The sequence below is a fragment of the Hippopotamus amphibius genome, chromosome 8 (genome assembly GCF_030028045.1).
Source record: "Hippopotamus amphibius kiboko isolate mHipAmp2 chromosome 8, mHipAmp2.hap2, whole genome shotgun sequence".
Classification (NCBI taxonomy): domain Eukaryota; kingdom Metazoa; phylum Chordata; class Mammalia; order Artiodactyla; family Hippopotamidae; genus Hippopotamus; species Hippopotamus amphibius.
Window position 1 is genome coordinate 137,146,745 of NC_080193.1, and position 17,692 is coordinate 137,164,436.

The 17,692-nt window shown below is 35.8% G+C and overlaps 1 protein-coding gene across 1 annotated transcript in view; it reads left to right on the forward strand.

Annotated features, from left to right (window-relative positions):
* SLC4A10 (solute carrier family 4 member 10) overlaps positions 1 to 17,692 on the forward strand; it is a 293,828-nt gene that overhangs the window by 192,686 nt on the left and 83,450 nt on the right. The window contains exons 11-14 of the mRNA XM_057745435.1: positions 3,430 to 3,530; positions 6,513 to 6,687; positions 7,276 to 7,409; positions 7,810 to 8,055. Coding sequence (XP_057601418.1) covers positions 3,430 to 3,530; positions 6,513 to 6,687; positions 7,276 to 7,409; positions 7,810 to 8,055 — 656 coding nt within the window. The remainder of the gene's footprint in view (positions 1 to 3,429; positions 3,531 to 6,512; positions 6,688 to 7,275; positions 7,410 to 7,809; positions 8,056 to 17,692) is intronic.

Consider the following 17,692-nt stretch of genomic DNA (forward strand, 5'->3'; position numbering starts at 1 on the left):
GTAGTTGTTGCTCCGCAGCATGTGGGATCTTCCTGGAGCAGGGCTCGAACCTGTGTCCCCTGCATTGGCAGGTGGATTCTTAACCACTGCGCCACCTAGGAAGTCCCTACACTCATTCTTTTGGTAATATCATCCAATCTTATAGCTTTAAATCCTCTCCCAATTTATTTTTCACCTTGAACTTGCAAGTTACTTATCTAAATGCCTATCTTGTATCTCTACTTGGATGTCTTTTAGATATCTAAAATCAACATGCCAAAGTTGGAACTGAATTATAAATTGTGGTATTTCTTTACCTATATACATCTTTGCATTGGTATCATAAAAGGCCATATACTGTTTCCTGAAGAATATAAGAAACGCTGATCTTTTCTCAAAATCTGTTCCATCTATACCTTCCCATCTTGATAGGTGTTAACTCCATACTTAAGATTGCCCAAGTCAGAAATTTTTATTCTTCTCTCCTATACCTGACTTCAGTTCTGCCAGGAAATACTCTTGCATTGCCTTCAATATTTATCCAGGATTGTACCATTTCTCGCTGTTGCCACTGCCACCACCCAAGATCAAGCTACCATCATCTTTCTCTTGGATTACTGAAATAGTCTCCTAACCGGTCTCCTTGTTTCTAACCTTGGCTCCTAGAATCTGTTCTCAACACAGCAGCCAGAGTGTTAGGTCTTGCTACCCCTTCCCTTACAATCCTGCCAAAGCTCCTCATTTCACTTAGAATAAAAGCCAAATACTTACATGGTCGTCTAAACCTAGCTTGCCTTTACCTCTCAGTCATCTCCTATCACTTTCTTTCTTGCTCACTCTCCTTGACCTCCTGCCTGCTTGTTCTTCAAACCCTGGAGCCACACTCCTACCTTACGTCTGTCCCGCTGGCTGTTCCTTGCCTGGATGTTCCCCCAGTTATTCTATGGCTAATTCTCTCAACTCCCTCAAGTTTTTCTCAAATGACACTTTCTCTCTGAGCCTGCCTGAACCACTCTATTTATAATTGCCATTTCCTCCTCCCCACACCTCACCCCCACTTAGTCTGCTCTAAAATTTTACTTTTCCATAGTTTTTATTTGTTTATTTTTTCTCTATTATATATTGTGCCTTTGGGGAAAAAAAAGACATTTGACATCATATCTGTCTCTAGAATCTGGCATGTACATAATGCTACATAAATATGGACATCTCAGGGATCTTATTAAATCCACCAAACCTCTCTCAGTCCCCAAAAGGAAGAAGCAGATCTGTTCAATGTTTCTTTCTTATAACTCAGGTTGAAGATACAAGAAGAAACTTGGAAACAAATTTTACATATTTATTTTAAATTTTTATTGAAGTTCTTATTGAAATATATTTTATTGAAATATAAATGTTGATTTACAATGTTGTGTTAGTTTCAGGTATATAACATTTTTTTCTGATTCGTTTTATATGTATATATATGTTCTTTTTTGATTCTTTTCCATTGTAGGTTATTACAAGATATTGAGTATAGTTCCTTGTGCTATACAGTGGGTCCCTGTTGGTTATCAATTTTATATATAGTAGTGTGTATATTTTAATCTCAAACCCTCCCTAGTTTTTAATCGTTCTAACACTATAGGATTAATCTACTTACATGTTTATTTGTTTACTGTTTGCCTTCTCCATTAGAACATAAGCTCCACGGGCCTGATTTGCCCCCTGGTGTACAGTGGTGCAGCCTCGAACCTGACACAGATTGGCTCCAAATAAGTGTTTGTTGACTGAATTAATAAATTATTTAATTTGCCTAGTCAGATATCTACTCACCTGCTGATTTTACTTAAAATGTCTGGGGAATTCCCTGGCAGTCCAGTGGTTAGGACTCAGTGCTTTCACTGCCGTGGCCTGGGCTTGATCCCTGGTCAGGGAACTAAGATCCTGCAAGCCATGTGGCTCGGCCAAAAACAAACAAACAAAAAAGCCAAACAAGAACAAAAAATATTTCCTATATTTTCCTAGGAATATTCATCGGTACTATACACACACACTTCTTTTTTCAAAAACCTTTTTCCCTTACTATAAGATGACCACTCCTTGAGGAAATTGTTACTTTAGAATGATGAGTATCTTTCATGGTTTATAATTTGCCTTATCATTGTATAGCTTTTCCCATTGTAAAACAATGAGTTAATTTATGAAGTAAGGGGTAATTCCCCAGAAGAACAAATAATATCGCTTGCCTTCTGAGACTTGGTAAGAAGTCTTTCCCTAAGTGATTATTGGGTATTGAGGGTATCGAGGGCCACTATTACAGCCCTTTACTAATGTATGGTAGTTCATTTACCTGTAAAGGCAATGCCTTCATCAGTTGACAGACATACTCTCTTTTATCTTTGAACTTCAGTTCATTGTACCTATTTATATACCCAGGAAATTGTAAAATATTAAGCAATGAACTTTTCTATATTTTGTACGTTTCAAAATGCATTTTTCGTCATGTTTCAAACCTGTACCATTTTATCTAAATGTCCCATTGTAATAAAACCATTTGATAATTCGCACTCATTCATGTTTATGCTAAACATGAAGAAACATGTATACATGTTTACACTGTTTTGGAATGGCAGTCAAGTAAAAAATTTAATTTCGCCATTCAAAATTTTTTTATTATCCTTTTAAGCACTTTTGAATACATTGGTGTGCTCTAAGAGCAACCAGTAGGTAGGATTTTCTGATTTTTTAAACTCTCTGTCATTGACAAAAGTGGGTGGAATAGACCTGTGGGAAAACAGAACTTACATAACCTCAGTTAACTTGTGGTTGGCTCAATTAGAAGCTTCCTTTAGCAATAGTCTTTTGGATTACTTTGTATCGGAAAGAAGCTGAGGTAGGAAGATATGAGCCAGAATCAGAGAAGGAAATATATTTTAAAAATAACCAATGATAATAGTTAATGTTTATTGAACAGTTGAACTAGGCCAGGCATGTAACACCACTGATACCTCCTCACCTCGACCTACCCTAACCTTGCTCTCTCTCTGTCCCCTTCTCTTGACTTTTCTTCCTGTCTCTGTCTCTGCCTGACCGTATAAGTTTATTGTTTGTCTCCACCAGCAGAATGCTTTTTCTTGCTCACCTTTGCATCTATAGCATCCCATAAAAATGAATGGCACACCACTGGGCACTCAATAAATATTACTTGAAAGAATGAATACGTGTTCATCACCTTATTTCATTCTCTCAAGCACGCTGATAGGTACTGTTATTGTCACCAGTAAAAGGAGGCAGGAGCTGAGGCTGTAAGTGGCTGGATAACTTTCTAGAGGTTGTATAGCAAACAAGTAACAGAGCGTGGGTTCTTATCCACGCTGCATATTGCCTCAAGAGAAAAAATTGTTTTTGTTATTTACAACTAGCACCTGAAATTAAAAAACAAAAACAAAACAAAACAACTTCCCGCAGGAGAAGAGGAAGATTCCTGCTGTACCAAATGGCACAGCAGCTCATGGGGAAGCCGAGCCCCACGGAGGACATAGTGGACCCGAACTCCAGCGAACCGGAAGGTTAGTGAAAAGCCCTTGTGTGGGACTTCAAAGACTAAATGCTATACCGTTTTGGGGTGTCAGGAATTGCTGTTTTGAAACGTAATTTGTTTTTATATTTTGAATACCTACTCTTTAGGGGGTGAATATGCCAATTAATTTGATTTCTCTGTAGCTACTAATGATTGTCATTATTATTAAACCAGAAGAGTGAATAATACACCATTTCATTTTAATATATACCTAGTCTTTCATATGGCTATGCATGAAACACATTCATAGCTGCTTAGAATCAATAAGAAAACTGTCAGTTGCCCCTTCCAAAAGAGCCTGTTGCAAACTTCAAGCTCAAGATGGAAATGAAAATAAATACCAAGAACTCAGTCTTATAGACCCTATCTCATTACATGCAAGTAGGATGTATATAACAGTATTTTTTATTTTTACGGTAGTAATTTGAAAGAGCTATATGATTTATTTTTCTGATCACACATCTTTGAAGAGATGAAAGCTTCAATTTATTTCTTAAAGGGATTCTTTGTGGTTTTCTGACAGCTTGTCTCTCTCCAAGAAATGTGTGAGCAGAAAATCAGAACCCTTTTGGTGGGTCTCTCTTCAGGGAATATGTGCACATGGCCTCCGTTATAACTGAAGGCAATTGCAAAGACTTTGCAGGATTGGTGCTCCCTCCCCTCAGGGCCATTTCCTGTACTGCTTTCCCTGTGTCCTCTAAGCCGGCTCTCCAGTTCCGGACAACTCTGTGCATTTTAATTCTCCTCTGTTCCTTTCCTTTGTCTATGCTTTGTCTCTGAGGAAGGGTCTTCCTCAGGTTCTGTACCTATTTGAGATGCTTCAAACAATTTTTTCCTTTTCCCTTTACTGGAAACATTGTTACTCCTTCTATTTACTTTCATATTTTCAAAGGCTGTCTTTTTGTTTTTGGTGTTTTTGTGTTTGTGTTTTTGTTTTTTGTTTTCCTCTCTCAGGTGTAACGTGCCACATAGCTTAGCCTTTTTTTAAAGTTCACTTTTCCTTACTGCTTCCTAAATTCTCCCAGGTCACCAATATCCGGTATCTTCGCTTCTCCAGAGTTCTTCCACAGATTCTGTTGCTGACATGACTTGAAGTATCCATTACTCATCTGCTCTCCTGGAGTTGCTGGTGCATATCTGGGATGCTCTTGCACTGTTCTCTGCAATGACCTCCCGTTTTCGGATTTAGATTTATGCTGCTAAAAGCACGTTTATTAACAGTAATATAACAGCTATTTAGACTAATATATACCCTAATAAGTAATTGATTAGCTAACAGGGGTTTAATAGAAAGTGCTATCAAACCTATAAATATTAACTACTAAGTAATAATTCATAACCACCTCAAATTCTTTTGGGGATTAGGTGGGGTATAAATCATAAATGAATGAATCACATAGACTAGTAGATTAAACCTGTTCTGAATTGTGACTTTGACAAGTTAACAAATCATTCAGAAATGATCCCCCAAATAAAAATTATGCATGTGTTTTACTAAACACAGGTAGGGGAACCTAACCTAAGATGATCTGTGTGCGTGTGTGAATTTCACAGGTTCTTTGCAAGCTTCTCTGAATTTTAAATGTCCTCTTTTTTCAATTGAAATTTCATCCTTCTCAACATCTTCTACTCCACATCCCTCCGATGGCAACAATCACTCGAAAAACATAATGATTCTATCACTTATGTAATAGTAAGATCGTTACTATATCTTACTAATGTGTCTATATCAGGGCAAGTAAAAATAATAGTCAGAATTTTCAGTTATTCTGAAGAGGTACATTTTTCAAGGCAAATAACTTGTTTCTCAAGAGACCAGTCATTTTTGAGGTGATTCTTAGATTGCCAGATTATATTCCTATTTAGAAAATAAATAACAAAACTTTAACAGTTTTCCATAAACCAAGTATATTTAGCATACTGGCAGTATGTTGAACATAATAGGTTTTCTTTTAACCTCCATGTAGGAACTTAATCATAGTCTTATTCATTTTAATATGACATCTTGAGTCCATAGAGTACAAAGAGCTTTTAGAAGTCAAATGTTAAATCTGCATATTGTTATTAAATGTTCAGAGAATGAGAATACCTGTTTAATGTTCTCATTCCTAATAGATTAAAAAATTGCAGTCCTCAAATTTTAGGCAACATTTCACAATTTAATGCTTCTCCTTTCCTGCCCCCGCCCCCCCCCCCCCCAAATCATCCTTCAAGTGCTTTAATGTGGTTTTGGGATATATTTAGAATACATGCATTTATCCCAAGTAAGGTCATTATAGCCTTGTGGGTGATAGATGTTTGAATGTGTTTAGACAATAGTGGATCAGAAGTACATTTATCTGGTTGCTTATTATAAGGTTCCTGTCTTAGTTTTCTAAAAATGAAAACAACTCCGGAACTTATCACTCTCTACTAAGTGTTATTGTCATCCATAAAGCCATTTAAGTGCCTGTCTTGAATATTATTTGGCGAGGGATTTTTTGACAGAGAAAGTGGGTAACTGGAGCCATGGTTATATACCATGTTTTCTCTCTAGGTTGATGTTCACTATTGGACTGTACAAAAATCAGTTTACCTTCCCTACTTCACTTTCTGCTACACTAAATGGAAAGTAAACAGTTAGAGGATAGTAGACCTGATTTTAGAAATAGGTTGTTGTAAAATGGCACAGAGATTAGAGTAATCCTTAAATCTCATTATTTGAATTTTGATTGATGAACAGCTGTGAACCTGATTTGAGAGAACCTAAGATTTTTTTGGTTGTTGACACGTATTTGGTTAGGAATTGAAGTGACATAGTGCTACAAAGCCATTGCTATAGATTATGATAGCAGAACCTAGCAGGTTAATATGGGTCTCCTCTCTGCTGAAGGGAAACCTATACTGTGACCTGGCAACAAAGCAAATGAGCATTTTGACATGTGTTTTTTATATTTGTATGTCACCATTGTGTTTCTCCCCCCTATCTTAGGATTTTTGGGGGACTTATTTTAGATATCAAAAGAAAAGCTCCATACTTCTGGAGTGACTTCAGAGATGCTTTCAGCCTGCAGTGCTTAGCATCTTTTCTGTTTCTCTACTGCGCGTGTATGTCACCTGTCATTACATTTGGAGGCCTGCTGGGAGAAGCAACTGAAGGTCGAATAGTATGTATTATGCTTTTCTCTGAACTTTGAAACTTAAGCAGCTTTTAAAATTCAGAATTAGATGAGTGTGCATTTAATTTTGGATTCCTTTATGAGGAGAGATTTGATGTATGGTCTGGCAGATAAACTTCATATGAATTTCCTAGATGACTAGTGAAACTGGTAATCTGGGAGTGGAATATCTCACAACTCATTCTTATCTTATATAGGGTTCTGATCTCACCCCTGACCCCCCAGTCTAGGCTAGCTTTAGCCTCTGGTTCTTGCCTCATAGGAGGTCCATTTCCCATTTATATAGGCCATGCTTCTGCCAGACACTTATTATGAATACAGGTAATCTTTTAGTAAGCAAAAGAAAAGTGAGATAAGGAAGAGAGAGAGAACATATCCCTGTCCACTACCATTCATATTCTGCCAACTGCCTGCCCCCTTTTTTAAAAATCCTCTTACCGCATCTCCTGCCCAAGGTTGCTAGGCTCTTCATAGCAAAGGAAAAAGAATAGACCTGTGTATTTGACACATTTTCTCCCCAGTTATAATGGCAGCCTGTACAGCTTAGATAATGGAATCATTTATATCTCTACACAGAGTGCAATCGAATCCCTCTTTGGAGCGTCCATGACTGGGATAGCCTATTCTCTCTTTGGTGGACAGCCTCTTACCATATTAGGCAGTACAGGACCAGTTTTGGTGTTTGAAAAGATTTTGTTTAAATTTTGCAAGTAAGTGTTATATACTTTGGCCCTTAGCCCCTTTCTGTTTCTCTACTGTGTTTATACTTCTCCCAGCGTCACATTTGGAGATCTGCTGGGAGAGGTGGAAGTTGCTGATTTGATTCAGTTTGCCATTTTTGTCTCTCCATGGAAGTAAACAAACAGTAAAATATTTATGTATTTTGTTATGTAATATTTATAAAAAAATTATGTTCAGTTCTAAGCACTGAGAAAACTCTTTGAGTTTCGTACCTTTAGGTGTTCCCTTTAGACAAAGTCTTGAGTTCAAATACTCATGGGATGTGAAGCTTATTTACTTTCGCTTCCGAATTAGACTTATTTCCATCTACTTAAAATGGTGACAAGCTGTTAAATGACCTTCTTTCCACTGTTCTTTTCCTCCTCCTAGAGAATATGGGCTGTCATATCTATCTTTAAGAGCTAGTATTGGACTTTGGACTGCAACCCTGTGTATCATACTTGTGGCCACTGACGCAAGCTCCCTTGTCTGCTATATCACCCGGTTTACTGAAGAAGCTTTTGCTTCTCTTATTTGCATCATTTTCATTTATGAGGCCCTGGAGAAATTGTTTGAACTCAGTGAAGCATATCCAATCAACATGCATAATGATTTGGAACTGCTGACACAATACTCGTAAGTACCATTTCCCCTGTTGGCCGTGGGGCTTTTCTTTCTACAAATATTGCTATTGTTATAAGAAAAATGAGGAACTTACTCAGCAGATAGAGTTCCTTAAATTGATTCATGACCTAAATTCTGGTCTCTCAGAGTTGAACAGGATTTGAAAAGTCGTCTAATCAGCTACTCCTCTGGTACTTGAATTTTCCTCATAACATCTTTGCCAAGAATATCTTTTTCAAGTTCTATTTTTCAGATATTCCCTTTTAAGTAGCTAATGAACCAAGATCAATTTTACTATACAGAGGTTATTTTTTTGCAAAATATTTTTGATTTTGGTCTTCCTTTAGGGCCTTTTCCATTTAATGTAACCCAAAGAAGCACAGCAGTGAAAAGATAAGATTTCAGATTTAAAGCAGTGAGATAAGAGAAACTCACTGAGTCTAAATTGCAGTAGCTTGATGTTTGAAAATATGATAAAGTCTTAGATAAAATATCACTGAATTGAAATGTAATTTTGCTTTTGGAACCTGCAACATTTATGATAAAAGTATTCAGGTATTGCCTGTTGAGGGTGATCGTACCGTTTAGGATTAAAGATGGGATTGTATCTACTACACTTTCTAGTTTTGAATGCCAGCAGTTTGGGATTTCTCTAAGGCTGTATTTGCAGAGTATATGTGGACATTACATTACTCTTCTTTGATTTAATATTAGGAATTTTTGTTGTTGTTGTAATTATATATACATTTCCGACAGCAAATGTTTGAAACAATATATTCTTTACCAGGGAGTTATAACCTCTACTTCAATTACCAGTGCTCTTCTTATAGACCACTTAGATATGTCCTCAAAATCTTTCTTTGAAGGTTTATCATCTTTATTTACTATTAGAAGTTGAAATTGTTGAAATTAGGCCAAAATAGTGCAATGTTATAATCTTGTTAAGAATGATGTAATGATAATAGAGTTGAAAATAAGATGAATTTTAGTACTTTGAATTTTTCTTGGTCTTTAGAAATATCTTTAACAGTACATCTCTGTTTTAGAACAAAAACAATCAGAGTGGAATATAAAATAACTTCCCCAATAAAAGTAAATGGTGAGGGTGTTGTGAACAGGATTCAAAAGCAGGTGAAGGAAGTGTCAGGGACACTCAGAAAGCAGGCAGATGGGAAGAACAGTTTGATCAGAATGAGAGATAACATTGACACATGCCTTTTCATTTATCTTTAGTTGAAAAGAGAGCAGTGTCACCTAATTTGGGTATCTTTGCTGGATATACAGTTATTTCTGCTTGAATTCTCAAACCTACTACAAGCCAGGTACTATGTCCAGTGCTAGGGAAATCATGAATACTCTGTTCTCAGTGAGCTTCCAGTTTAGTAGGAAGTGTAGACAAACAGACAACACAATGGAATGAGTACTGTGTTAAAGGATTGTTTCAGAATGCTATGGTACCACATCTGAAGAGCACCTAACCCAGATTTCGGGTTCAGAGAAGATTTTCTAGAGGAAGTGACATAGAAGACTGAAAAATCAGTGGGAATTAGGTGCTGAGGAGAGCGGTTTAGGTGGAGGGAACGGTACAGACTTGGATATAAGAAATTTATTAATCCTTTGAAACACTTGTCCAAAGTTATATAGATAGTGGTAAAATAAGAAATTAGATTCAGGCTTTATGACCCTGATGTAATTTTCAATAACTGTAATTTTAACATTTCTTTACAGCACTATTTCTCAACCACTGATACATATACAATCAGAGAAAAGCACATAAAGCTTAAGTAAGCAGCAGAGTTTTTATAATCAAGCATTCATCATAAAATATTCTTCCAAAAATTCCCCTGGATTGTTATATCCTTAAAAAATGGGATTTATATATGCCATTAGAAATGAAAAAGATGAAAAATAAATGCATGTGGGTGTAATAAATAACTATAGAAAGTTGTGAATGACAGCTCCAGCAGCTACCTAGCAATTTCAGTCTGTAAACATCAGTTAAAATAAGGTCACTAAAGTTTTAATTTTTAAAATTAAAGTTTTAATTCCAGGGAATATAACAATTTTTCTTTTCAAAGGCCTTTTATGGTCACTTTATACTTAATGAAATCCCATGGAGCAGATAAGATCTATTTTATAGAGCAAGTTAATGATTTACGACTTACCAGTAATCAAATAAAACATAATGAAGAGTAGAACCCACTTTTCTTAATGTTATGTTTTCTTTACTAGAGGGTATGATTTTGTTCTGCCACTCTACTTTATCTCACCTGTTGGGCACATTGCCATGAATTCTTTATGAGATTAGCGTAATGCCAGTGTTGGCACTTTGTATATGATAATTTTACTCAGAGTATCTGCCATTTTTTGGGGGAAAATTTGAGCAAATTATTCTCATTCAGGTAAAATATTGCTACATTCATTGTTTGTTCATTCATCTCTACTTTGCTGGGTATTTTAAGTGTCACCACTACATACTTTATAGTATTAGTCATGCTCAATAAATGCTTAGAGACATTGCTGATAACTTATTTTGGAGAAAGAAGCACTTCACTTTAACTATGGAAATTAATATGCTAATTGTTCTGAAGACTATTCCTCCTAGATATTTATAGAACTAGCAAAATTCAGTTAGCTTAACGTATTTTTTCTATTTATAAATGCAATTCTTGATCATATAAGGTGTTCAGCTTATGCGCTTTACATTAGTACAAACAGGAAAAGATCTAGGAAAAAAATATATGCAGCTCTGGGGAAGGAAGACGTTTACGTCGTAAAAACATTCTATAGAGTGATGCCAAAAGCTCAGCTTCTCTGTACGCCAGTGCTGAATCAAATCTTGGAGACAGAGTTTTGGGTGAAGTAGAAAAGGATAGCTTTGTTGCTTTCCCAGGCAAAGGGGAAACACAGTAGGCTAGTGCCTCAAGAACTGTGGCCCACCCGCCCCCCCCGCCCCGGGGAATAGGGAGAGCTCTTATAGTCGGGGCTCGTGGTCAGGGGTTTGCGATAAGGACCAAGGCAGTAACAGTCCTGCATTCTTCTGATGGGCGGGTGGTGAGGTAAATAGGAGTCAGCATCATCAACCTTCAAGTCCAACTTGTCTGGGGTCTACATATTTGTGGGCAGCATACCATCATTAATCATTAACTTCTCCTACCTGGAGGGGGTTTCAACATCTGCAGAATAGCTCAAAGATATTTTTGTGTGTATTGTTGATGGGGAAACAGGACCTTGCCCCAAGTCTGCTCTTGACTGTTTGTTGGTCTGGTCTTACATCCCCTCCATTAATTAACAACTCCTTGAATCTGCCCATTGGAACACAGGGAAGGTCGTGGAGGCTGAATGAAGGCTGTTTCCTATAATCAAAGAAATAGGGGACACAGAAAGGCTTTGTGCCCAGGAGCCCCACAGGGCCCTGTGTGGTATCAAGAGCTCTCAGCTGTAGGCAAAATAGTTTTATATACCAGCCACAAACACTTGTTTTTATAAATAAATACTCTTTATGAAATACTGTTCAAATATTATGTGAAGGGTAAGAAAATATGTTCCTGTAAATGAATGCTCATTGCTAGTCTCAGTGAAGTCTGTGTCCAGCTTCAACTCATTCCGCCATGTAGCTCATCTCTTCTTTACGTGGGTACCTGGTGTCTTTTTGATATATCAGAACTTGCTCTAAAGATGATTAGTAGGAGGCTAATTTTATTTCTTCCAGAATTTTCATTGTGATATCTAAAAGAAGGTAGGCAGAGTTTTTTTCATTTGTAAAAGCAGGTTTTTAGGGAATAAGAGAGATGGTCCTATTCATTCTGAAATCATATCCCTGGGTGTTGTGGGCTGAATTGTGTTCCTTCAAAATTTCCCACATGCCAGATTTCTGAGCAAATCTAATGGCCCTCTGTATAAAATCTGAACACTTTTTAGCACCCTCTCTACCTCTGTAATCTCTTATCTGGGTTATTACAATTGCCTTCCAACTGGTGTCCCTGATTCTACTACACTTGCCCTTCCACAGACGGTTTTCTATAAAGCAGCCAGAATTACTCTTTTAAAACCCAAGTCAGATCGTGTCACTCTGCTTCGCAAAGCCCACTGATGACGTCCCATTACCTTCAAGGTGTTGTGTGAGCTGTTCCTCACTGCCTCTCTGTCTTGTCTTCTACTTCCTCCTCTGCTCCAGCCACACTGATCTCCTTGCCCTTCAGCCTTCATACTTGCTGTTCTTTTTGCCTGGAATGCCCTTCTCCAGATATCTGTGTGGCTTGTTCCTTCTCGACCTTCAAAATCACCTGCTTGAGGACTTTCCGTCTAAAATTTTAACTCTCTTCTCTCTCTCCTTTTTTTAATCTAAAATATTATATAATTTATTTCTCTTTTTTAAAGTAAGATTTATTGAAGTATTATTTACGTACAATAAAACATACCTCTTTTAAGTATACCCTTAAATGAGTTTCAACAAATGAATAACTATAATTGGAATATACAATATTTCCCAAAGTATTTCCTCACGGCCTTTTGTGGTCTGTCTCTCACCCCAACCACCACCCCTTGACAATCATTCATGTGATTTCTGTCTCTAAAGTTTTGCCTTATTTAGAATGTCACATAAATGGAATCATAGAGTGTATAGCCTTCTGTGTCTGGATTCTTTCACTTACATACTTCAGAGCTTTACTCAATTTGTTGCATATGCATCCACTTATTTCTCTTTTACTGCTGGTCAGTGTTCCGCTGTATGGATGTACCACAAATTGTCTGTCCAATCACAGTTGATGGACATTTGGACTGTTTCTGCTTTGGGCCTATATTGCTTCACATGCAGGTTTTTCCTTGGCCTGTGTTTTCATTTTCTCTTGGGTGAATACCTAGAAACAAGATTGCTGGGTTATATGAAAAGTGTATATTTTAACTTTATAAGAAAATTCCAACACGGTTATACCATTTTGCACTCCCACCAGCAGCGAATGAGTGTTCCCATTGCTCTGCATCCTCATCAGCACATGGTACTGTGCTTATGTATAGTGATACCTCTATTTATTAGTCTAATTCATTGTCCATTCCCCTCCTAGACTGAGTTCATGAGGGAAAGGGATTGAGTCTGTTTTGATCATTGCTTTCCCAGTGTTCAGATCAGTTTCTGGCACAAAATAGATGTTCAGTGAATATTTGTTGCATAAATAAATGAATGTTGAATGAATATCACCTCTATCTAGAGTTCGTACTGAGGCTCAGAAGGGTTTATGGCTTACTCAGACAGAACTAGAGCTGAAACCCAACACATCTAACATTTAGTCAGACCCTTTTGACACTGTTTTGACCAAATTAATTTCTATTATTAATATTTAGAATATGAGGGAACTTGGATAGATTTTATTTTATTTGTCTCAGATATTATTTCAAGCAGTTTAAAATTTATCACAGGAAATTAAAATATAAAAATAGAGGGATTTAAAACATAAATATTTGAATAATATTAACATATGAGGTAAAATGGATTCTTTTTTTAGAGTTCATTAGATTGTAATGAATTGTAATTGTATAGAATTTAGACAATCTTTCATTCAATAAGAAAAAAAGAATAAGTTTTATGATGGGAAATTCAAGTCTTTTGACCAGCCATAGGATGAGGTGATTAGGGCCAGGTGGTGCTCATAAAATCAGTTCCTATGTAAACAAAGTTATTTTCCATTTCAGGAAAATAGCCACCTACAAAACTCAAAAGAAGATAGAGCAAAATGTTTAAGGTATAATAAGTAGATTTGCCATTCTGTTCTTAAATTCTTTTCCTAGACTCATTTCTTCGACATCCATTGCTTTTCTCTGTATTGTGTTAGCATTGATAGTATGGTTTCCACTCTAAAGGAGCTCAGTGATTAACAAGTAGAGTCTAGAGATGTACTTTGGTCATAGTGGCTGCACATAGAGAATTTGATGAATCAGTGAATGAGGAGGGAGCTAGAGGCAAATGCAGAGTCAAATCATTGCAACATGGTGTAGTAAGTATTTATACTATATGTGTAGTGGTCCAGGGGAAGAAGTAAAAAACTACCTAAAGTTATCACTCCATCTCTGTTGCACCTGTAACTTGAGCTTATTATATATAGCATATCTATGTTTTTCTCTCTCTTCATTGTCTCTATGAGTTCTGCATAAGCAGGTCATAATTAGAGTTGAGGGCACCAAGGTAGGTAGATGAAATCCTGGGACCAATTGGCAGAGAGTCTTAAAAACGGTAATGAGTTTTATTGTAAAAGATCATTGGGAATAATGACAAAGATCTGGGAATAATTAGGTGATAATAGATTAGAAGGTGATCATAGGAAGCGGAGCAAAGAGCAATCACCTTGGTATGGAGTATTTAAGTCCTGATTATTGACTGAGACAATGGTAATGAGAAGAAAATAAACAAACGGGGGAAAAAAGAAAGAAAAGCAAAAACTGGCTAGGCTTTATTCATTCATTCAACAAATAACTATGGAATGCCTTATAATTTATATGACAGTAACAAGCAATTTGCATACAGGGCTTTATTTAAGCCTCACAATAACCTATGGAATAAGTATTACCCCCTCAGATGATCAATCTGAGGCTCCAACAAGTTAACTAATCTGCTCAACATCGCAGAGCCAGTGAATGGTAAATGAGAGTCAAACTCAGGTACACTTTTTGTAAATTGAAGTGTAGTTGATTTACAATATTATATTAGTTTTGGGTGTACCGTATAGTGATGAAATATTCTTATAGATTATACTTCATTTAAAGTCATTATAAAATAATGGCTATATTCTCTGGTGCTGTCCAATATATCCTTGATGCTTATTTATTTTTACATGGTAGTTTATATCTCCTAACTTCCTATACCTATCTTTCCTCTCCCCACTTCACTCTCCCCACTGGCAAAGACTAGTTTGTTCTCTATATCTGTGAGTCTGTTTCTGTTTTGTTATATTAATTCATTTGTTTTATTTTTTAGATTCTACTTATAAATGATGACACAGAGTATTTATTTTTCTCTAACTTATTTCACTAAGCATAATGCCCTTTAGGTCTATCCACCCTGCTGCAAATGGCAGAATTTCATTCTTTTTTATGGCTGAGTAATATTTCATTATATATATGTGTATGTATATATATATATCACATTTTCTTTATCCATTCACCAGTTGATGAATATCTAGGTTGCTTCTATATCTTGGCTATTATAAATAATGCTACCATGAACATTGGGGTGTGTATATTTTCAAATTGGTGTTTTTGTTTTTTTCAGCTATATACCCAGGAGTGGGATTACTGGGTCATATGGTAGTTCTATTTTTAGTTTTTTGAGGACCCTCCATCCTGTTTTCCAAAGTGGCTGCACCAATTTACATTCCCACCAACAGTGTACTAGAGTTCTCTTTTTTCCACACCCATGCTAATATTTGTTATTTGTAGACTTTTTGATGATAGCCATTTTGACAGGTGTGAGGTGATATCTCATTATGGTTTTGATTTGTATTTCTCATGTAATCAGCAACATTAAACATCTTTCTGTGTGCCTTTGGCCATCTGTATATCTTTGGAAAAATATCTATTCAAATCTTCTGCCCATTTTTTAATCAGGTTGTGGGGTTTTTTTTTTGATATTGAATTGTATGAGCAGTTTATATATTTTTGGATATTAATGCTTTATCAGCCATATCAATTGCAAATATCTTCTCTTATTCAGTGGCTTGTCTTTTCATTTTGTAGGTCCATTTGGTTTTAAAGCCCATGAACTTTTTTCTATGATGTATTAAAATAAAAATAACAGTAAAGCTTCATTTTTATTATAATTAAAAGCAATAATTGTCATATGTTTCTATGTATTCCCCATAGCACTTCGCATAATACTCTGCACAAAATAATTTTAAACTGTTAAATCACTGAGTGAACAAACAAGGCTGCAAGCTAAGTGCTAGATACTTGGGTGTAAAAGTAGCAACATAGATGGGTCTCTGTCCCAATGGAGCATGCTATCTATTGAAAGACTTAGACATTAAATATTACACAAATAATTAATTATACTTGACATAAATGCTGTCACATAAAGGTACAGAATTCCATGAGTGAGAAATACTTCCAAAGATATTTGTATTTGGAGGCCAAGGAGAGCCTATAGCTATTTGAATAGAGATAAAACTCAGATGAGAAAAAGTTTAAGAAGAATTTCATGGAGAAAGTATTTATTTTTTTAGTTTTAGCTAGTAGTGGTGGCGTTTTGCAAAGTTATTTTGCACTTTTATGAAAAGCTGTTTTCTTCATGATATAGCTATAAGTTTAAGTAATTTATTAGAGAGAAAAGTATTAGGTACTTATAGAATCTCTTCTAAGTATAAAATCTGAAACATGAAAATAGATGTATTCATAAGAGACTATATTATTTAAATAGTCATCTTAATAGAAACAAATTAAAAGTTTAGTAAGGAAGAATGAGTAAACTATGTTACATTTATTAAAAATGATGGTTATGAAGAGTAGTGAGCAAATAGAAAATACTTACATTATAGTTCTATATAAAAGAGATTAGAAATGTATGCTCATAAAAATGTTGAAAATATCCATAAGAATTACTGAAAGAAATATGCCAAAAAATTACAGTTACTGGTGGAAAGATTCTGAGAGATTCTTTTTCATTTTTTATTTTATTTTTAAATATTCTGTAGTGTGGTTTTATTATTTTTGAAATTCAAAATACTTTTTGAAAAAGAAAAATGAATAGGCATAAAAACATGTTGGGATTCTACAGATACATCATAATTCTCTGATTTTATGCCTTACATTAATACCTAACTTGCTACACAGCACTCCTGAGGTGATTTAATCAATAAAGAAACTTAAAAAAAAGAATCACAAACCATTACACTTCAGCGCTCACAGAAAGGTACTAATAATAACTACAAAGGCAAAAGCAGAGCATGTGCAACCCAGGGACTAAAATTAGTAATCATGTTGAAGGGAATTCTACCAAATGATGTTTTCTAAAAGGCAGCCATAGGCTCTTCTTGTGTAAGGAAGACTGATCACCTCCATTAACTCTGGAACAAAAGCAAAGACTTCTGGGTGAAGGCATTTAATTATAATGTTTATCTAATCATTCTGTATCCATTTATATAATTAAGATGGCTTAACGCATACTTTTCTTTGGGCAGTAAAGGATAGTAGAGGTTGTATTTGGTGAAGAGTATATTTTAAGCCAAACAATCCAACACCAATTATGGCATTTTAAAAAACCTCGAAAAAGTGCTGATTCTTTTGCCTTTGGATTGTTGAGCTTTCCAGTCTATGAGCTGGTGGTAGCCATAATTGTACACAACAACAATGGTGATATCTAACACCTAATTAGTATTTACTTATGCCAGACCCTGTTCTACGTGCTTTTACCTATAGTAATTCATTTTTACCCTCATAATAACCCTATGAGGTCGATGGCTGTCACTATCTCAACTTTAAAAAAACTAAAGTATAGAGAGGCTAAGTAACTTGTCTAAGGTCACTCAGTTAAGTGCTTGGATTTGAATGATATAGGAACTCTGGCTGGAGAGTCCAAAGTCCAGTGTCACAGGCGCCAGGCTATTTTATGCACCTAAAGATTTTTTTTTTTTTTTTGGCATTAGTATTTCCATCTTATGCC